The sequence below is a fragment of the Emys orbicularis genome, chromosome 5, assembly GCF_028017835.1.
Source record: "Emys orbicularis isolate rEmyOrb1 chromosome 5, rEmyOrb1.hap1, whole genome shotgun sequence".
Taxonomy (NCBI): domain Eukaryota; kingdom Metazoa; phylum Chordata; order Testudines; family Emydidae; genus Emys; species Emys orbicularis.
Genome location: NC_088687.1, coordinates 120,333,964 through 120,357,028, shown reverse-complemented (window position 1 = coordinate 120,357,028; position 23,065 = coordinate 120,333,964). Strand labels below are relative to the sequence as shown.

The 23,065-nt window shown below is 42.0% G+C and overlaps 1 protein-coding gene across 3 annotated transcripts in view; it reads left to right on the top strand.

Moving 5' to 3' along the window:
* Positions 1 to 23,065, top strand: part of CRMP1 (collapsin response mediator protein 1) — a 55,866-nt gene that overhangs the window by 23,083 nt on the left and 9,718 nt on the right. For all 3 annotated transcript variants that reach the window (XM_065405670.1, XM_065405669.1, XM_065405671.1), the window contains exons 3-9: positions 5,851 to 6,035; positions 8,611 to 8,775; positions 12,293 to 12,354; positions 14,131 to 14,211; positions 17,446 to 17,514; positions 19,604 to 19,724; positions 21,065 to 21,221. In XM_065405670.1, coding sequence (XP_065261742.1) covers positions 5,851 to 6,035; positions 8,611 to 8,775; positions 12,293 to 12,354; positions 14,131 to 14,211; positions 17,446 to 17,514; positions 19,604 to 19,724; positions 21,065 to 21,221 — 840 coding nt within the window. The remainder of the gene's footprint in view (positions 1 to 5,850; positions 6,036 to 8,610; positions 8,776 to 12,292; positions 12,355 to 14,130; positions 14,212 to 17,445; positions 17,515 to 19,603; positions 19,725 to 21,064; positions 21,222 to 23,065) is intronic.

Genomic DNA, 23,065 nt, shown 5'->3' with positions numbered 1-23,065 from the left:
AGTGTGTGTCCCATGTACATATACTGCTGCTCTCTTGTACACCAACATTGTGTACGCCGCTGCTTGTGCACTGAATATATATGCTCTGTGTTCCCTCTTCTTACACACTTATATGGAGATGGGCAGGTGTCACCTTCCTCAGGGTGCAATCTGGACTGTTGAACAGCTATATCCCCTCAGCTCTACAGTCTTTTACACTGCTTTACTGTGAACTGCCACCGCTGGGAGTCCTGCTTATACACAGCCGCTCCCATGTAAAATAACTCCCAGCTGAATACATGAATGCTCTCCCAGCCACTCATGAGTTACATACAGGATGACACCTGCATGTTCTTAGTCCCAGCCTTGACCGCAGAAATGTGCATCTTGTACTGTACAGAACCCTCCTGGACAAGACAAGCTCATAGTGAGTCCGTCATTTCAACAAAGGAAAATGATTATGCTCCAGCCTTGTTGTCTCAAGTGGAGTTTCCCACACAGTCTAATCCAAACACACTGGTTAAGATAAAACAATAAGATAAGTTTATTAACTACAGAAAGATGGATTTTAAAGAATTACAAGTGATAAGGCATAAAGTCAGAATTGGTTACAAAAGAAATAAAAAGATAAAAACACAAGCGAATTCCTAAACTTTAACAAGCTAGTAGGATTTAAAGCAAGTCTCTTTCTCTCACCACAAATTGTAATAGTTTACAGGATGGATTTCCTTTCAGCCAGGGACCCCTCTCCTAGTTCAGAGTCATTTCAGGTGTGTGTTTGATGTCATGAGCAGAGAGATGGGAGGAGAAGTGAGGTGGAAGCCACTGTTTCACATACTTATACCCCCTCCCCTCTTTGAAGATTGCCCCCCCACACACATATCTGGGTGCAGACAAACAGTCTCTTGTGTACGTGAGGTTCGAGCTATCTCTGAGATTAAATGTAATTTTCTTGTTTACACCTTCTCGGTGCTGAAGAATGGCTGCTTAAGCCAGTGATCACTTTTTAACACCTGGCTGGGGTGCCAGTGAGCCTTTGTCTCTGAAAGACTGGTTTGGACCTGCTTGTCTGAACCTTGGAGCATGTTATAACAATGGTACATAGTAAGAATCTTATAATTTTACATATAGTGTTGATACAAACATTTTACCAAGACAATAATACTCAGTAGGTTGTGACTTTTCAAATGATACCTCACAAGGCATATTTTGTACAAAATATATCATAGTCTTGTAAAAGTGATGACCATAATAGTATAGACTGTCACAGCAAGATTAGGCCTTAAATCATCTACTAAATTAAATAGAGAGAACCTGCAACAACTTCAGGATGCCAGCTGCAGGAACAATACAAATTCTCTTTGGATAAACATATTGCTTCAGAAACTCATGTTTCTGATAGCCTTGAATAGATGCAGACAGTTGAGGTGCAAGGTTCCTCGTGCAGTTCTGTGCTTCTCACTCTCGGCCTTGGCTGAGAAGAAATATTGCTAGTTTTGCTGAATTGTGGAAGTGCACAAATATTGTGACATTCACAAATAGCCAATAGACTAGTTTGTGACCACCAAACTTTCTTCACTTGTGACATATGCAGGTCTCCAGAGGCCAAAAGTTAGTGCATGAAAAAATAACAACAATCAATAAATAATACACTGTTTCCCTGTCTTAGGAGTTCCTTTTTTGTAGATGGACACTGTCAGACTAAAAAATATGTTCTTTAAACAATTATCCATCCCTGTGTTGTTTATATTCTTTCTGTTGTAATAATCTATGGAATTATTAACAATGTAATGCACCTCATTCATCCTGGACAATGAAAGACTATTCTGTTTTATGATTCTTTCTAGTCAATTTCCCTTTCTGACTCTTGTGCAGTTGCTCAGCACTGGACATGTCCATTGCAAAAAGGAAACAGGAGTGCTTAAATCCCAAGAAAATCTTATTTTAATTGGAGCTAACAAAAACTCCCATGTTGGTTTGCACCATCAGCCGATTAGCATCCCTTTAATAAGTGTTTTACTTCACCTTAGTGCTACCCTTTTTTGTTCAGATGCACATTCTCTGTGGAGTGTTGTAAGCATGTCATATAATAAAACAAATGAGGTTGACCTTTGAGCTACCTTGAGGTCTGAAATCCATTGTGAATTTTAGGCTCAGATCATGCAAACACTTCGGGTGGGATCCACAAAGGGACTTAAGTGTTGCAAAACTGAGCATCATGGCTCCTAACTTTTAGGCACTTAGAAAATCACAGGAACAAACACTGTGATCTGCAAAACCTGAGGGAGGTGCTCAGGCTCCATATACAATGCAATAGACTGCGATTCACAAAGCCAGCATGGCAGTGGGGGAGCTGCCTAAACTAGCCAATGGGAGACACCAACCAGAGGGATATGTGCTAAGCCCTGCCCCTCTCAGGGAGACAAGCGCCTAAGTCTGGGCTGCAGGGAAGCGCCTAGCTCTGCTAGTGATCCACAAACTAGGGGAAGATAAGAGCTTGGCCACCTAAGATGCATGTGGGACATTCAACAAAACAGCTGGGAGGAGGGGAGGAGGGCAAGGATGTCCCTTACAGTCTTTAGCTCAGCGGTAGGGTACTCACCCAGGATGTGGGAAACCCCTGGTTCATGTCCCCGCTCCTCGGTAGGAGAGAAAGCATTTGAACAGGGCTCTGCCACCTCTCAGGTAAGTGCCCCAACTATGAGGCTACGGACTATTCGGATGTGGGGCTCCCTCAATCTCTCCTGCTGAAATTGTTCCATTTTAATTAAACAATGGCATTCTTAAATATGACGTGGGCCACAGAACGAGTTAGAATGATTCTATCGCCCTGTGCCTCGGGCACTCAGCTAAGAGGTGGCAGATTCCTGTTCATATCCCTTCTCCCCCTCAAGGGGTGGGGGCTTGAATCAGGGGTCTTCCACGCCCTGAGTGAGTACCCTAACCACTGGGTTAACGATTACAAGGGAGGCCTTGCTCCTGCAGCTGTTCTGTGTGAACTTGTCTGAGGGGCCCAATCCAGTAGGCATGCTCAGAAGCTGCTTACAGGATTTGGGCCCCTGTGCATGACTTGGCCAGCCAAACACTAGTCTCCCCCAGTCTGTGAATCACTGTGGGGCTTAGGCGGGAGATAAGCCTCTGGGTGCTTATCATGAGGCAGTAGTGCACATGCTCAGGCCTAGAGAGAGGCTGCCTAGAGTGAGGCTCTATACCCAGAGGAAAAAAACATAGGCAGCTACAGGGTTAGGCAGCAGCCATGTGGGTGTCTTGTAGATTGCAGTGGTGCCTAAAAACAGGACTTGGGCTCCTAAAAATGGGACTTAGGTGCCTAAGTAGCTGCGTGGATCCCACCCTTTGTTCACAAATCTGAGTAAGCGCACAGAGCTCAATGGGGATTTCTCATGTGCATAAATTTAAGTCTGTGAGTAAGTGGATTCAGGATTGGGGCCTCTACGTGTTATGCCCTAGCCAACTTGCTTTGTTCACAGGAAATTATAGATCTTGAGAGGGTGAATCCTGTAATTTGCTAATGATTACTGGTGCATCAAATGGTGTCTGGGGGCATTTGCATGGTAGCTAGAATACAACTATCAGCATCATTCACTTTCTCTCTCACTTGTAAGCAGCAACTAAATGACCCCACTTTCTCATTAGCATACAAATATTATTCCAAAATGAACTGTCCAAGAAGCCTGACACACCACCTCTTGCTCAGCGTTCTAGACAAACAGAATAAAAATCACTGAGCAATGCCAGTGAGGATCAGCCTCCTTCCAGCAGGCTTAACCTGGGTGGCAACACTAGAAGTGAGACACCACCTTGCTATCCGCACAAGCCAAGTGTAGTGAAATCCATTCACTTCAACATACAGTAATGGAGTGCAGCAATGTTGAGGAAGCTGATGCTCTGCAATGGAGTGAGAATGGCTCAGGCCCTGGTTCAGCAAAGCACTTCTACACATGCATAACACTCTTGGACTTCAGCGGGACTTAAGCATGTGTGTAAACGCGTAACTTTAAGCACATCCCAAAGCCCATCCTTTTTCAGCAAAGCATGTGCTTAAGTGCTTTGTTGAACCAGGGTCTGAAAAGATGATATTTTTACGGGGGAAATAAAACCAGCTTACTTTTATTTTTTAGTTTTCTTGTTTTTCACAGTGTTCACAGGTAGTCTTTGGAATGTTATTCTTGTTTCAAAGTAGAATTTAAAGGAGATGGATCTTAGTTCTTTTTTCCATTCTCAGATCTCTTTGCCACACAAACACTGCACAGAGAAAGCAATGTAGCTCTGATTATAACATTAGGGACGAACGATCATCTGGTGTAAATTGACTTAGTTCCACTGCAAACAATAGAGAAATGCTGATTTAAACAAGCTGATGATCTTCCCCCTATTTTCATTTGTTGAGTACCTTGTGATATTTCTTTGCAATTCAAATTTGAAGAATCCCTAAGCATCTTAAGTCCCATTTTTGAAACCTGTTGTGCTGGTCTGCTTGCATTCATGCATCTGTACTAATTCCCTACCTATTTTTCACTCTATAATTAGCTACATTAATATTTATCATAGTTGTAAACATGTTACAGCGTACCTCCCAGTGTAATGCAACATTTGGGTGACAATTGGGCATTTACACACACAGCTATATGGCCTCACGCTGAGCTAGCATCAGCTCTAACTAGCTAAGCTTGGTTAGTACTTAGAATGGAGACTTCGAGCAAAATTCCAGATATTGCAGGAAGCAGTGTGGTTAATTCAGAAACTGGTGCTCTTCCCTTAGACTAGAATCAAGACCTGTGCCCCGCTGTAGTATGGGACACGGTGCTGTTGGATGTGGAGTCCTTTGGATGAGATGTAAAAATGAGCTCTTGATCTCCTGTGGTTCTTTTTTTAACTCTGGTTGTTTGGCCAAATTCCAGTTTGAGTAATTACTAGTAGTTTCCCCTGGGTATAATTAATAGTTATATTCATTTCCCATCCTAAATTGTTGCTACAGGCTGTTAAACCGTTGCCAAGTTTCACTTCATGGGTAGCTATTGCGTTCCAACGTTGCGCAAAATAAATTCAGGATCTATATGTGTCTTGGATGAGTACATATATACATGCACGTAAATATTATCTTATCCCACAGAAAATCTATATTGAAAGGGAATTAGGGCTAAGAATATGTATCAGTAATTTAGGGGAAACTACATTACAGGGGTGTGGTAATTATCCTAAAACAAAATAGTATAAGCCCAGGAAGTTCACAGTTAATGTTAACCAAAAAACAAATCCAAGCAAGCTGAGGTGTGGAAATGCAGGTTTGTGGTACCCATAGAAACTTAACTTTGCCCTGTCATGACCCCAGGAGGGATTAATAATTGTTGAAATCAAACACGTTTTAAAAAATCAGTTTTAATCTAAGTGGAGTCCACAAACACTAAAATCCGTTCCTTGTGATTGTATGGATTTTGCATGGTGTCACTATAAGACAGGGTTGAGATTTCTACTGAAGAAGAAGCTTTCAGTTATGAAGAATTACAAGGGGAATTACAAGACCTTTAATTCACATACATTGAAATATAGCCTATGCACAAGATTGAGTTTTAACTATAGGAGAAGTTTGAAGAAACTGTGACTACAGTTTGTTTCGGTGCCCTAACTGTGCATTTTCATACTTTAAAATGAATTGAATTTCTTTTAAGTTTAATCTTAGTTTTGAATGTCTTGGGTTTACAGTGTTTGGTTTTGAAATAATTGCAACTTCCCTGTAATATATGGTAATAAAAATATTAATAATACAAAATTACTGATATGCGCTCTCAACCTTGATTCCATCTTAATTTAGTTTTTGTCTGGAAATTTCCTTGTGCCTTTCCTGCTGTTTAGACAAATAGGAGAGAATTTGATTGTTCCTGGTGGAGTAAAGACCATTGAGGCTAATGGACGTATGGTTATCCCCGGGGGAATCGATGTCAACACTTACCTACAAAAGCCCTACCAAGGAATGACCGCTGTTGATGACTTCTATCAAGGCACAAAAGCAGCTCTAGCAGGCGGTACCACCATGATCAGTAAGTACTAAAACACTCTCACCTCTCAAATCTAACTGTCTTGGGGCTGAGCGCAACCTGCTGTTTTCAGTTCACTGGGTTTATCTGTGTATATTCTACACCGCTGTTTTCAGAAGTCATTTAAGATCAGATCAATGTCTGGGTCTTGTGAGGCTGGAATCTCCACTGATTACTGTAGACAACTTTACCAGGATCAACATGAAAATGAGGTTACCCTTAGAAAAAGCAGCCGCACCTAGGGTAGTGTTGTTGGGATTCCCTCTGAAACTTTTTCTACCCGACTTATCCAGAGCACCATGTCTGCTTCTGGGAGAACATTTCATCCATTTCTCTGAGAACCAAAACACTTAGTTTGACTCCAGATTTTGTCACTTACTTTCTTTTATCTGGCAAACAGCAAAGCTATGTTGAGTTGATCAGACTCAAGCGTAGGAGGTGAGTATAGAGCGTACCACACATCCAAAGTTACAGAGAATACTTCTTCCTTTATATACATTTGCAGATTCCATTGCATTTGCTATACATTACATCACACATTTTTGGGTTGGCTTGGTTACTTTGCAGGAACCAATCCAGCATGCTCTCTCCATGTGCTGTTCATGTGGGAACCTGTTCTTTAATTTGAGATTTAGCTTGTCAGTTGTCCCTAGCATTAGGGTGTAGCTGCTTATGTTAGCTAGCACAGACATCCTGACTCCAGCATACTGCTTTTCAAGCCCCTATATACAACTTTAACTATCCATTTGCCTTGCCTTATTTCTTAGTGGGCATGATTGGGAAGTTATTTATGTCAAGCCGGCTCTACAAGTGTATCCTGGATTTCTCTCACATAACAAGCATGAGATTTACTATACTTGCTATCACTGATTTTTTTTTTATCAGTTTATACTGTGCAGTAACAATGCAAAGCAACAATTCTAGTAAACTGTTGTGCTTACAGTGTAATATCAGATACTGGTAAAAATTTGGAAAATAATAAAATAGTGGTATAAGGAATCCGATATGAGACCAGGGAGGTCTGAAGCCTGCTTACAGCTACATCCTGGAAGCAGGATGTTCTGGTAAGGGGTTCCTGGCTGTTAAACTCATCCTTTGTGCATCAGATTGCTGAGCAAGCCTCATCTTTTCTGCCTAGCATTTGCTTGGCTCTGGACTAAGATTATGTGGGGCAGATCCTCAACTGGAGTAAATTGCCAAAGCTGTCTTGTGCTGCCCCATGGAGTTTTGTTCCCTTTGAGTTGGGAGTGGCTGGTGGGGGATGGCTAGTTTTGCTGGATGGTACTTTGCTTTGAATGTATGTCATGCAGCAAAAGGCCATGGAAATAGGCACATAATACATTATTGTTTTTTAATAGTGGAAAGAGTTGCTTTTTAGTATATTTTCTTCAGCTAGATGCACCCATATCTTTTAGCCTATTTAGAAAGTCTAAACAGGCATTTATTTCCATCCTCTCTGGATTGGAAAAGCAGATTTACTTTTAAGCAGGTGGATAATATTGTACAGTATATTCCAGTAAAGATGGCAGAACAGCATTCTCCTAACTGTCTCTCTGCTGGACTCCACTGTACATGTTTGTGTAGCTGTTTTAAATGGCTGCTCTATTGTAATCAATGGAAAGTTCAAATGCATTAAGAACATGAGGTGGGACCTGCCAGCTATATTCAGTACATTTGCATCAATGAAGAGGTTAAAACAGATTTGTTTCTGGATAATAGTTAAATAGCTGTACTTTTCCTTTTGGAAGTTATTTAGTTTATTTAATGTAGTTGCTAGGACTGTTTAATTTAAGGATTTCTCTACTTTATTAATAGTGTGAAGTTTCTTAATGTGCTTTTCCTTTTTTCAAAATTGAAAAATGCCCAGTAAAAGGCTCAATTCTATACATTCAGTAATACACCATAAGGTTTGCATATGTTAAGATACAGTACACCTTGCTGTGTTTTCATTATTCAAGTAGAACCCAACCCTGCAAACATGAGTAATTCTACATGCATCATTAGTCCCAGTCATTATCACCCTGATTCTGAAAGCCAGTGTGACTGAGTGGTTAAGACTTGAATCTTATATTTTGGAGCCTTGGGTTCTGTTCCCAATGCTGCCTGAAGAGCTCTTCATTAATTTATTGGTAAAGCAGAATGGGCTAATTCATGACAGCCTTCTAGAAAAGGGTATAAGGCCTTGGTCAATAATGAGAGTTATGAAGTGCATAGGAATGTAAATGGCAGTCAGTAGAGACCAGAATTCATGATCTCCTGCATACCAGCTCAGTGCACCTTCACTAAGCTACAGGGTGTTTAGATCTCTCTCTCTCTCTCTCTCTCTCTCTCTCGCTCTCTCTCACACACATTTCCTGACTTGATGGTATAGCAAAACAGGTTGCTAGATTCAGCTTCAATGCAGAATGTTCTGCAAAAGCTGGAATACTTGAGAAGTCTGTATCTGTCCCACATCCTGCAATTTACACCGTGCCAATGAAAATCCTGCTTTGTTGTAGGTTCACTGTAGATAATCACTGAAACTGCAGAATAGGAAATATGTGCAATTTGTGTAACAGGTGCTTCATCTATATTTCAGTTGATCACGTGGTCCCTGAAGCTGGGGTGAGTTTATTGACCTCATTTGAAAAGTGGCATGAGGCAGCTGACACCAAATCCTGTTGTGATTACTCTCTCCATGTGGATATCACTAACTGGTATGATGGGATCCGAGAAGAGCTGGATATCCTGGTGCAAGATAAAGGTTAATTAATGAAAATAAAATGTTTTCATTTTCTCTAAGCAATGTGCAAATGCTCAATTCTGAAGTACTCCAGATAGTCCTGTTATTTCCCACAAAGAGGCATATAGGTATTAGATCCCTGGCCATGAACCTTTGCATTCATTTACCTCTGTGTAAAGTGGGTCTGAAACTCCATGCACTGCTATTAATCAGGAGTAACTCCATTAGAGGCAGTAGAGAGATGCCAGCACAGATGAGGAGAATTCAGATCAGCAAGGGGAAAATGTTATCTGATAAAAATGGTAGCACTTGACAGATGGAAATAACGCTATGCAAAGTGCAAGGCAGGCCTTATATTAAGATAACAAAATTAGGAGACCAACCTTGAGTGCTTGGACAGTCATCATAGGCTATTCATCTTTGAACAACAATGCCACATGGCACTTCACCTGCTTTGACATGAAATTTGGAAATATATGGCTAATTTTCAAAATTAAGGCCAAGATTTTCAAAACTTGGAGCCTGAAGTTAGGATTCTAAATCCACATTTAGGCATCTGCAGTAGTGACCTGATTTTCAGAACTGCTGACCACTCAGCAGCTCCCACTGGAAGATAGTGGAGGCCCAATACTTATGAAAATCAGGTTACTTATTTCGGAGCCTAACTTTAGACGCTTTTTAAAAAAAAATCTTGGTCTAGGTGCCTAAGTTGTGCCCACAAAGCACACATTTACATAGTTCATTACCCATTTGTTCATGTGCACTCAGAGTTCCTGGGAACCAATTAGGTATTTATTGCTAAAAGTATAATCTGGACTACATATGCTGACTCTTGTGTGTCAGAAAGCCAAATACATACATGCAGTGTCCTTTGTAGAGGGTTATGATGGACCAAATCTGAGAAGCTCTATTTAAATAGAACTGTACTGTATAACTATACAAACAAAGCAGAGCTTGTTTACTGTGTAGACAGTTTTTCAGTCAGAAACCACATAGATGGAGTAATATAGGAGCTTTCATTCTGAGCAGCACTACTGTAACAGTACACCTGCTTTGTAACCAGATTTTAGGCCACAAAATTTTCTGTCGACCTTTAAAGTCTTTAATCTTCAGGATTATGTACAATTTGGGCAAAATGTAGCTAATTTTACAATGCTTTTTATAATAGGGCTGATTTTACAGGCTGACAGCATTTGCCATTGTTGACCGTGCCAAATCAGTCCTCTGCCCCTGCTATCATCTTTGATCATGTGGATTTAAATCTAGTTTCAGCTGGATTTACTATCGAGCAAGTGTACTGCAGCGTGTATCAAAGGTTAGCTGTTATTTTCCGGAGCTGGCTCACAAATGGCTCTAGTATGTGCTTGAGGGCTTACATTAAGAGCCGGGTGCAGACAACTGGGTTAATAGTTCGCTCCCAGTATAGAAATTTGAGTTTTCAATACAAATATGACCTGGCATTTACTTTAAGAAAGAATCTGTTCATTGGTCCAGAAAGCAGAATGTATTATGGGGTCCTAAGTGGATTGCTTGAGAGGTATAGCATTTGGAGGTCACCTTCGTTCTCACTGGTGCTGTAGTGTCTCGGTCAGTGTGAATTACTCAAGTGTGATAGGAGACATGGAGGTAAAGCCCAAATAAAGCCCAAATAAAATAGGATACTTTTTTCAACATGGCAGGAGCTTTAAAAATTAATATAGAATATCTGCTGAAAACTGGAAACATCTGAGCCAGATTCTCAGCTGGTATAAATTGTCTTGATGTGACTCTTCATTGCTCCATTGACATCAACTGAGGATCTAGACCAGGGGTCGGCAACGTTCGGCACGCGGCTCGCCAGGGTAAGCACCCTGGCGGGCCGGGCCAGTTTATTTACCTGCTGACGCGGCAGGTTCGGCCAATCGTGGCCCCCACTCGCCGCGGTTTGCCGTCCGGGGCCAATGGGGGCGGCGGGAAGCGGTGCGGGCCGAGGGATGTGCTGGCCGCGGCTTCCCACCACCCCCATTGGCCCGGGACGGCGAACCGCGGCCAGTGGGGGCCGCGATCGGCCGAACCTGCCGCGTCAGCAGGTAAATAAACTGGCCCGGCCCACTAGGGTGCTTACCCTGGCGAGCCGCGTGCCGAACGTTGCCGACCCCTGATCTAGACCCTATTATGTATTTTACATTGATTGACAAAGTGATCCCAGGTTAGTTAAGAAGCAATGCTTAGTTATCACATTTCAACTTGGAGTTTGTCTAATATGCTCTCAGGAGGAATCACCAGGGAGCTTTCAGAGCTGCTGATGAGATTGGCCTGTCATAGCTGGACAGTTAATCAGTTCTAAATCAATAGAGTGCTCATTCAAAGAGGTTTTGGCTTTAGAGAGGTTGAACATTTTGCAGGCGCAACTGTTCATAAAGGTGCAGACCACTTCCTCTGACTTACAACCATTTCAGCAGCCAGTCTACATGACCCATGAATCTATTTGCCTCTCACATAGGATGTAAAGAAATCACATAGGAAAGTACTATACTGGCCAAGTGGATCCATAGATTGCTCTACCCATTTCTTTGACTATCTTCAGGATTTCATAGGCATGACTTAAATGGTACGTTCATAACATGTGGGATGGGACCTTGCTGGGTCTCACTGGCATGAGAGAAGGCATCAGGCACATTTTAAAAAGTATTTGTTTAAATAGTTAGGTTTATAAGTAATGGGCCAGATCCTCAGCTGGTGTAAAAACATGTAGTTCCATTGACTAGGTCAATGTACACCAGCTGAGGTAGGATCTCTGACCCTGTATGGCCATATAGCCAGATGGGTGCCATATTACCAATCTGTTTTCAGCTGCGAAAACAGTATTGTATTGACTTCAGGGGGAACATTGACTTAAATGGGGTCAAAACACATACTGATGCCAATGGGTCAGGGTATGGCCCTAAGACAGAAAAAGGAAAGTAGCAACAGAGAATTTGCATTACTTGGTTAGGAGTATATCTTTCAGCCTGTCTATCCAGAGAATGCTCACATAGGATTATAATTAATCTTTGGTTGGGTTCCCTTGGATAAGAAACGACTATTGGTTCCGCCTTGGCAGGCTTAATGTATCTCTTTGGTCACACATGTATATCTCTCATATACACCTCTACCCCGATATAACGTGACCCGATATAACACGAATTTGGATATAACGCGGTAAAGCAGCACTCCGGGGGGGAGCGGGGCAGAGCTGCGCACTTCGGTGGATCAAAGCAAGTTCGATATAACACGGTTTCACCTATAACATAAGATTTTTAGGCTCCCGAGGACAGCGTTATATCGGGGTAGAGGTGTATCTCAATTGCAATGGTGGTTGGCTTGCTCCAGGTCTAGTCTGGAATGGGAGGTGGGCAGTAACTGTACATTGGGGCCCAGCAAAAGGGGTCATCACTTAATCAAGGTGAATATCCTGTGTCAATTTTCCTGAATAATCTTTTCCTCCAAAACAGACATTCAAAAATACTTTAAGAATCTACTTAACATTGCAACTCTCTTGTGTTTTGTCTTGGAACAGGTGTTAATTCTTTCCAAGTCTACATGGCCTATAAAGATCTCTACCAAATGTCCGACAGTCAGGTATTCTTCAGCATGCTTATCATTGTTGTGATACGTAAACTCCTTTCAGTTGATTAATTAAGAAGTTTAGAGCTACCTGAGACAGTCATGCTGCTTTTGAACTGAACTTGAGAAAATGCATACATATGAAATTTGTCTCTCTGGAGGCCAAAGCCTGAGAGATGCTGAGCATCTGTATTTACCATGGAGGCTCTTGAGAGCACATGGCACTCAGCACCTTGCAAAGAGGTGACTAATGCCTCTTTCATGGTATTAGGCTCAGTGGAAGTAGCAGACACCCCTCAAGATTTTGCCGTGGATTTATATCCTCACTTGTTGGCTTTGGAACATTCAATCTGAGTCGGGGGGGAAAAAGACGATACACTAGTGGCAATATTAAAAGTGACATAGCTTTTGAAATCCCACGTGTTTCTCACTCACTGCAAATTGCTAAAGCATGTTCTTTGGGAAAGCATGTTCTTGTGTTCAGTTGTTGGAGTTGGAGATTACAATGAGCTTGTTTGTATAGCACTTGTTATAGATCCAACCTCTTCAGCTTTCTAATTCACAGACAGCAGATCATTGTAATTGGACAATGGCATCTGTTAGTAATAATAATGTTTGCTTATTCAGTTGAGCAAATGCTTCATTCCCACTTATTTCCAGAGCTGTTTCCTTTTCTCTTAAACAACTGTTGTTACATCTCCAATTCATGTGGTTTTCATTGGACTTTTTAATGTAACAGCATCCTCTTGAGAAGAGGTGCATGCCAAGTCCAACTTCTTGATGGGATTAATTACAGCAAAACATATTAAGAAAAGGTGGAGAAGGGGGCAAGGGATCCAATATTTAAACTTGAATGGCTAAAGCAGAGTGCCCATTTCCACATTTGGATGCTCAGATCAATGCTCACATGCCCCAAGCCCATTGAGTAATTGCTTGAGTAACTCAGTTGAAGACCGGATATTTTAAGTTTAGGTGCCCAAGTTTGAAAACTGGGCTCCCAATATTACTTAGTGAGACCAAATACAGAAAATGGAGGGTGGAGTTTTCAAAAGTGCTTAAAGGCATTAGGAGCACAAGTCCCATTGACTTTCAGTGGCAGTCCCTAAACCCCCCTAGGTGCTTTTGAAAAGCCCACGTGTAAGGAATAGAATCCATTGCTTTTCTTTTGTAGGGATTATTTTTGAATGTTGGAAAGCAATTAACATGGAAGCCCATGAGAGAAAACAATAGAATTCTTTAGCTGTAAATGAAAGACATTCGTGAGATTGAAACTGTACCCACACTTACAGAAACGTGCATGAAGTGTATACTTAAGGGAACATACGGGTACTGTACCTATACTAAAAGTGTCCATAGCTTAACTGCTATTCCAATTTAGTGGACCTATTCCTTGTTCATTCATGGAAGCTTTTTTATATCTATTTATTTAGTTAGCTGCCTGTACTCAAACTACAGACCAGAGAACTCTCACAAGACACGTGCCTGTGTTGGAGGAGGTGCATAGCTGCCTTGCCTTAGAAGGATCTCAGGGAGACACTTTGCCTATAGGTGGCACATAGTTTCTCAGGAGTGCAGCTGCTGCACCACTCCATAGGCAGGTGCTCTGTGACTGGCTGGTGTGGAGAGTGGGGACATGGAATAGCTAGCAGCCACAGGGGTCCTAGCAGGGACTGTACATGGGGCTGGTGGTGGCTGAACACTTGTGCAAGGGCCAGCATAAAAATATGATTTAAAATATGAGGAGAAGTGTTTGTGAAATAAGTAACATGCCCCTCTTTGTACCACTTCCAGCTTTATGAAGCTTTTACCTTTCTGAAAGGGCTTGGAGCTGTAATCATGGTCCATGCTGAAAATGGAGATTTGATAGCTCAGGTGAGTGAGTCGAATTTCTTCTTCTGTTTCCCTTAGAGAGTGAATATGTTTCATGTGACCGGGGAGAAGGGAAACTTGTCTGCTAGTACAACAATCAGAGACAGTATTGGTGGGAAAACAGAGACTACCTAGTAAAGCTTCCTTACTGAATCTAATTTCTTGTAATGATAAACCATTGGGTTATGGGAATACCAGTATAGAATTCCATGTGTGTAATGATACAGCATGCAGGCTGTAAGGTGATACTCCTGACAGCTCCCTGGTGGGGCCTAGGGAATAAAAGAAGGGGCGTCAGTGGGAGGGACATGGGGATGCAAGAATTGGGTCCGTGAATTGAGCAGTGGCAGCTGGGTGGACAAGCAACAGGAAGAATCCCGTGAAGATACTGGGGAGCGGTTGAGGAGCTGGGAGGCCTTACCCCAGTATTGCTGCTGCTGAAGAAGTCAGTGTGTGCAAGGGGGGTAAGGCTATGGGCCCAAGCACATTTGATGGTGTTGCTCTCAGACCTGTTCATGCTTCTTTGCTGAAAAGACCCTTATAAACATCTACAAAGGGAACAAAAAAACCAACCCTATAAAACTTCCTAAAAAGTTATTAAAAATAAATGAGTCCACGCTCTCTCTGAATCTGGAAATTAGTCAAGTTAAGAAAATTCAAATACTGTGTCCCTTTAAAATGTCCTCTGAGACACGAGAGTGTGCCCCTCCAGGAAACCAGGGCCTAACGGTGTACAGCTGTCCCAGTAGCACAGGATGCCACAGCCGTGATTTGTAGGACAGCGGATGGAGGGTGAAATCCTGACCACAGTGAAGTCAATGGCTGAACTCCCATTGATTTCCAGGAGTTCATCCATAGACTCAAAACGAAGAGGTTGTGGTGACAGGATTATTATTTTCTTGTTTTAAAAAAAAAGTATATATGGTCATAACATTACATGACACATTACAGTGATTTAAAAAATATGGCCCCTGCGCTGAAGAATTAACAATATAAGGCCCTGATCCTACAACGGGATATGCATCAGTGGAGCCCTGTGTTTGTGTGGAGTCCCGTTGACTTCAGTGAAGCGTCACATGGGCTCAGGGATTTGCCTGCATGGATCTAATTACACTAGATATTAGAGCTGATCAGGAACTGGAATTTCTCTTCCATGGGAAATCCCAACATTTTCAGGGGAAATAATCATTCCAATTCGGAAAAAAAAGGATGAAATTTCCTGCTAAATGGGAAAAAAAATGTGCTTCAAACCCTTAAAACATTTTTCTTTCAACTTTTCTATGATATTAAATTATAATGGATATAGCAAAATCAGTCCTTGGTCCTGCTAGTGAAGGCAGGGAGCTGGACTTGATGACCTTTCGGGATCCCTTCCAGTTCTCTGAGATAGCTATATCTCCATATATATAAGTATAATAAACCCAATATTTTAGTATAATATAAAAGTCAAAACAATATGAATCAAAATTACAGTACTGAAACACAACATTTTGGAAAAAATGTATCAAAATCAACACATTTCTATGAAACATTTCAATTAAAATGAGTTCTGATGGAAAAGTGTTGCATTAAATTTTTTGATCGTCTCTAATAGACAAACCATAGAACATGCAGATAGACAAAAGATTAGGGGTAGAGAAAAGGGGAAGGAAGTTTAAAAAAAAAAAGAGTTGTATTCTACAGCAAGATACTGGTGGTGGAAAGAAAGCTGCTTATGGTGGATGCTTGAATGACTAACCAGTATGTAAACCCAAATGTTTATCTCATCAAACTCATGTCCTAGTTTATTAACACTATTGAATCCTCTTACAGTGGATAATTTTGTCATTCTGTCTGCTTCATTCTGCCATCTTCTGGATGTGACTAGCCTATTTTTAAATGATGCCATTCTTTGTCATCCCGCTTCTTTCATGTTATATATTTGTAATTTTTTTAATTGTATTTTAATTGTCTGCAGCCCTGCATGCATAGGTGACAGGTGCATTTTATTTAAAATTATTTTTAAATATATATGCAAAATATTTTGGTTTTCTACCCAAATGTGTCTCAAGGACACAGTCTGGTTAGTATAGTGGATTTATCTATATGGTCATGATGTATTATCCATTTGTCACCCAGTATAGTGAAGACACAAATCTGTGTGTAATCTAAACGATTCTTGTTAGAGTAGGTTGGTAGTACGTTAGCTTTTCACCCCCAGAGACCTGGGATCAAATATTCATTAGGTTACATATGAAAACGTGTTAGGTAATTTCATCCCTGTCTCTAGAGGACATTTGTCTATATCACAGAATCATTACATCTGGCCAACTCTGCTCATTAGAGACCTAAGGGTGAGACAGGTCAGATTTGTGGGGCATTAATAGCTCTGTGTGAGAAAGCTTTTGCTGTGTCTACAGGTCCTATTAATCCATCACCTTTTTTTGATCAGAAAGTTTATTCCAAAAAACACCCTTTGCATGATCTTTATATGAAATCATAAGGATTGACCACATGTCCCTTCATAAGAAGCTTTGGCACAACATTTTGCTGACAAACATCAGCTGACTGAGCAATGAATACTTGGAATATCCATTCTTAAGATAACATCAAAACATTAAGTAGTAATATAACACCAAGGGGGTGCATTTTTAGTGGGGTTAGAAGGCATTTAGTTATGCATCTTCATGATCAACTGTAAAAGAATTACAGAAAATTTAGATCATGTAAGCAAGACCCCTGAAAGGGTCAGAGGAAGAATCAGCAGGGTAAATAGATATTGTCAAACAGGTTGAGAAAATAATGATACTACTTAGGAGGAAAGAGAGAAGAAAAATATTGTGTAAGCAAAAGAGGAATTACAGTACAAGGTTTGTCCTTAATAAGTACAATATTTTCCTTAATAAGTACAATATTTCATGGCATTGAGTGTTCTCTCATAAGACTCCTTTTTAAGGGAGGACAATAGCATTTTTCTCATGGGGCAGTCACAATAGACCAAATTCTATACTGCCTTGCAGCCACAAATCTTCCACTGAAATCCATAGCGGGTTGCATGTGGTGTTTGTCAGTGAAGAATCTGGCCCAATATATTTAGGGCCGGTCTTTCCGTCCTTTCTTCCCTTTTTCCAGGCACTATCAGTTGCACATACAAAAAATGGAGGCGGTATGAAAACGTGTCCCTCGGTACACTAAAGGAAGTTTAATATAAATGTATCTTGTTCTAGAGGTGGTCAGCATTTGTCTGTTACATTCTAGGAACAAAAACGTATCCTGGAGATGGGAATCACAGGACCTGAGGGACATGCCCTAAGCAGACCTGAGGAGGTAAGAGGCTTAACTAAGTCTGTATTTCTTGGAAATGTCTTCTGGCATCTACATACCATGGGAAGTAGGTTTCTTATAAATAAATAAAAGAGAAGATGATAGATGGATGGATGGTTGGAGGCGGGGACAGGAAACCATCTGCTTTTCACAGCCTGTTCTGATAATGCCATTCTCTGCAAAATTTTCTAAGTACGAGACATCACGCTAAAAATATTCATAGGACATATTGTACATCAGCTGATCAAGACATTTCAGCCAAAAACACTCCTAATAAATGTTTTTTCCTACTATCTGTACATATTCACAAACATCTACATATTGTAATATTGTGAATTCATGAGAATGGAAGGATTCTGTGGGTCAGCTTGATTTATGCACTTTTCTCCTATAATAAAATCCGTTCATGCATGGATCAGCATAGGTCATTGAAAAAGGATTTTTCAAAGGCCATGTCTACATTATGGGTACTATAGTGGCATAATTATGGTTCTGTAGCTATGTTGGCATACCCGTCTCTGTAGATGGAGCCTACACTGATGGCAGGGGTTTTTCCGTGGGTGTTGGAATATCACCTCCCCACAAGACAGTAGCTAGGAAAGAAGCATTCTTTTGTTGATCTAGCTCTGTCTACACTGGGGGTTAGGTTGGCATAGCTATATCACTGAGGGGTGTGGATTTTTCTAAATTAGAGTCTTTTCCTGTTAATGGGAGTGAAGGCCTGGGGAAAATCCTAGTTTGATATTTGCCAAAAAGTAAGTTGAAGTATTTCTTACCACCACATGTGGCAGCCCCATTACTGAGGTACAAAACCTCTCTACTTTTTCCTCAGGCTTGCCTGGTGATGAACCATTCCCATATTAGGATATGAATCTACACTCTGGCTTGTCATTAGGTGTATATGTTTGTAATAATGGCTCCTAGGAGAACATCAGGTGAAAAACAATAATTGCTGCAGTGAACATTTTAATTTTAGGAGAAGAGAGTTAAAAGAAGTACTTAAACTGTAAAGATTTAGGCCATGTGCTTTTGGAGATGCTGTCTTTGCAGCATCAGATGCTTGACTGATAAAGACTTTGAAGAGAATTATCAATAACCTTGTGTCTAATATTTTGGTCACTCCAGTTTTCTGGATTTAAGTAACACTTCTGGTATCGGGATGGAGCTGTGCAGAGAGGGTTTGGACCGATCACTGGACTAATGGCAGTGAAGAGAGGCCTCTAGCGGCCCTGGAAAGACACTGCTGCTCCAGCTGAAGACAAATAATTTGTATGCATGTCCCAGATGGCTCCTTGTGGGAGATTGCATTGACACTGAGAAACAGAGGGGACTTACTGGAGGATGTTTGAAAGCCTTCTATGGATTATGGGCTAAATTCAACCTATATTGCTGATGCTATTCCTTAGAAATACTTACATTCACTGTTGTCTTATCCTTTTGTAAAGATTGGGCCTAAGACTGCATTGTCTGAGGGCACAGAGAATTTCTATGAATTATGACACTATTTTCCCCTTCCTTTCCCTTTTTGTTTGTAGGGGGAAGGCCATGGGGCTTCATGAAGAAATGTGGATTTGGAAGAGTTAATAGGGGAGGGAGTGCAGCTTTGGTTCTAGCAGCAAAGTCCTTTATAACATTTCTTTGTTACTATTTTAGGCTTGATAGTGCTATTAATAAGGGGCAGTGGGGTACAGAGCTGCATTGCCCTGGGATAGTACAGGGAAGCTTGGTGCTACACTATTCTAGCTTATCAACCCCCAGGCCAGCTGTGCTGGGTAGCTGATGCATGGGGTTGGGGCAGAGCTGTGTCCTTGCCTTCTCACCACCACTATGCCCTGGTGAGGCACCATGTGCCTCTGGAAAAGTAGAAAGGGTACACTCTAGAATTGTGTTTGGCCCTTACACAAGCTGTGTAAGCCTATGTGTGACTTTTTTCTCCCTCCCATCCAACACTGCACAGCAGTATCTGAGCCAAGCAGAACAAGGCCATTGTTGTTGTTAAAAAGAGAGAAATCTGGCTCAGTCCTAGATTTCACTTTAACTTCCTTCTGCTTTTCTACTTACATTTTTCTGCCTGTTTTCTTGTCCATTCCAGCTTGAAGCGGAAGCTGTTTTCCGTGCCATCACCATCGCCAGTCGAATCAACTGTCCAGTGTATATCACCAAGGTGATGAGTAAGAGCGCGGCTGATATCATTGCACTGGCTAGGAAGAAAGGTATGGAACTCAGTGCATTCTCCCCAAAGGAGGCGTGCGTTAGGTATCAGTTTACCGAATGGAAGCTCTAGCAACTAACCAAATTGCTGAATGCAGGGGTCAGTATCCACTGACTCAAATGGCTGCAGTTGTGCTAACAATTTGTTTTTGGGAAAATGGAAGTGAGACCCCACTACTCTATTCAACCGTGACACTCTCCCTCCTACCTACCTGAAATGTGCATCTTAATGCTCCCTTCTCACACGCTACCTCTTACTGGCTATTCATTCTTGCAAAGAAGATCATCTTCCCTTGTAAGGCCTAGCACAGACTCTCAGCCTTTGTGGGGCAGCTGCCAGAATGTCTCTCTCTAGCACTTGCTGTCAGTTACTGCTAGCGCTACAAAGCTTCATGAGCTAGCAGTGGGTGAGGGAAAATAGAATGCATGCACTGAACCTCAGAGGGAGAGGTTTTGCTCCCTGCTGTGTTGAGGAGTTGTTCCCCCCCATGCTCAGCTCCTTTGTATTTTTAATACACACCGGCTGCAAGTCCTACTTTATTGCTGACTCCGCTCCTTGTCTCTCCTCTTAATGCATGTTCTGTTCTTCTCAATTATCTCTGCTTTTCTCTTTTCTCTCATTTTCTTTCCCTCATCTTGTCCTTTGCTGGTTCTATTTTTCTCCCTCAGCCTTCAACACTTCCAGCACCTCTCACTTACAGTTAGGCAGGTGAGAGGCAGGCCGCAGAGACATAGAAGTGCAAGGGAAGGGCAGCTGTGCTGCTCTGTAGTGCTGTGGAGTATGGGTTACCTTGGGGATCACCAATGACAGGCAGCAGGAGGAGAAATTAGTTTGACTTTAGACCACTGGCACCTCTGCCACTGGGCAGTGCAAAGAGGCCAAGGAGCAAGAGCAAACTCTCCTCTGGATCTTTAATGTGTCCCCTTCTGATGCTTGAGGTACACTGGTGCGAAAGCCTGCATTTCCGCTTGCTTGCGCTGCACATGTTCTGTGCGTACGTAAAGAACTTCAGGCTCCTGGGCCTTCAATCCACTGCACAAACTCACTTAAAATCAGAGAAAAGATGGCGGTGATAAGATTATTCAAATTAAACACAACTTTGAACTTCTTTCCTCCCAGATTAGAGAATTTTGTAAATATTTCGATCAAAAGCATATGTGGCTTGGCAAGCTGCCTGATTAAATTTTTATAATACGGACAAAGCCAGGGCTGTTTAATTTCTTAGGAGTTATGCTGTCCATGTAGCAACATGTAAATTATGCATGGCTGTTCGCAGTAAGCTGCATAATGCATTGGCAAGTGGATTTTAACCATTTACTGTATATTCTTGCTTCTCCCCAGGTCCTCTAGTTTTTGGCGAGCCAATCACTGCCAGCCTGGGGACAGATGGGACACATTATTGGAGCAAAAACTGGGCCAAGGCTGCAGCCTTTGTGACCTCACCACCTCTGAGTCCTGATCCCACCACACCAGATCACTTGAACTCACTCTTAGCATGGTATAACCTTTAATTGTTTATAATCAGCCAGTCAAATGAGTGCAAAACCCACGCCAGATGCAACATCTAGAGACTGTTCCAGAACCCATTGAAGTCAATGGGTATATTATCTCTGATTTCAAAGGGCTTTGAATCAAGCTCCTAGTGTATAAAATTATGATGGACAAGAGATGTTAGGTTACAATAGAATTAGTCCTTAAGAACCCAATCTTGCGATCATTAAAGTTAATGACAAAATTCCCATTGGCTTCAGTGGGAGCTGGGTCAGACTCAAAATTATCAGTAACAGAAGCTATAGTAAACTGACAGTGCAACTTGCTGAGGCAGATTTCCTTGGCCTGCTTTATAGGCTGGAAGATTATGTAGTGTACATAATGCACATAGAGCAACAGAAGCATAACTAAAAAGAGCCTGCCTGTTTAATTCTATAGACATATGGGAGAATTAGAGTTGTACGGATGTATATTGTATAGATGTTAATCTACTGATCTATTGTGAAGGTAACAGAACAAACAGGACTTGATGTGAAGAGTGATATGTTGTTTGCAATTTCAACTGAAGAAATGTGGTACAGGATTTATTCAGCAGTGAGAGTTATTTATTATTAAAAAGCTTCCAGGTTGAAAGGTCAACAACCATCGCTCTCACAACTTCCACCAAAGTAAATGTAACCCTGGTTTTCTGTGCGTGCATCATCCCAGCCTCTAGGTGGTGTTTCGGTACACGAGAGAGAGGAGACTTGTTGACTTTCCCTTGGGTGACCCACTTCTTTCCCTAGAGGACTCCTGGCAGGGAGGAATAGGGTCAAGGAGGGAGCGTGGCCATTTCTAACGTAATGTTGCATTTGAAAGATAGATAGGAGTTTGATTCTCATGTGTTTTGTGTTAACTAGTGAGACGGTGCCATATCTTGGCTCATCTTCTGCCCTGAACAGACCTTGTGTTGTACCTTTCCCTTGAGCTCTGCTAACAATAAAACGGTCCCATGCATCAACTTCTTCTTAAGTGAAAATGCTTGTTGTAATCTGCGTGCACACATACATGCACATGTGCTTTTAGGACAGGGGCTAATCTTTCAGTTTTTAACGTCTTGGCTTGGTTTTGAAAGGTGCTGAGCACCCGCAGCTTCCAGTGACTTCAGTGGGATTTGTAGATGCTCAGCATTTCTGAAAATCAAGCCACTGGAGAATGGCTAGATTCTGAGGGTTAATAGTGATGCTAAGGGGTGCCACGCCATGAGGCAGGAGGATGTCTGCCTGCTTGGAGGCCTGATTTTGCTGAGTGTAATTCCCAGCACAGGTAGACAGACTTGTGCTAGCTCGGCTGGAGCTAGCATGCTAAAAATAGCAATGGGGAGGTTATGGCACAGGGTGGTGGCTTGCGCTAGCTGCCTGTCCAAACCCACCTGACAGCCTGGGTCTGAACTCAGGTCATTAGCCCAAGCCACCACCAGTGCCGCAATGTCCACGCTGCTATTTTTAGCACGCCAACTTGAGCTGAGCTAGTGTGAGTCTGTCAACTAGGCTGGGAATCGCACCTCCCAGCGGCAGCGTCGACATTGCCTTAGGCCCCATCCTGGCTTGCCCTCTTGTTGTGCCCCATCTCTATTGGTCTCAGGCTGGAAACCAGCAGGGGTAAGTGGTACACATTGGGAGGGCAGCTGAGGGGTGGGGAGGAACTGGTATGGATGCCAGAGAAGCTTCATTTAGGGATTCAAGTTTGCATTTGGGAAGAAACAGACTGGTTATAGGAGGCTGTCAGCCCACTGATGGGAGGTGGGGGTGTGCTGTCTGTCTGCAGAGGGATCAGGAGAAGGCGAGAGAGAGAGAGGAGGGTTATCATCAG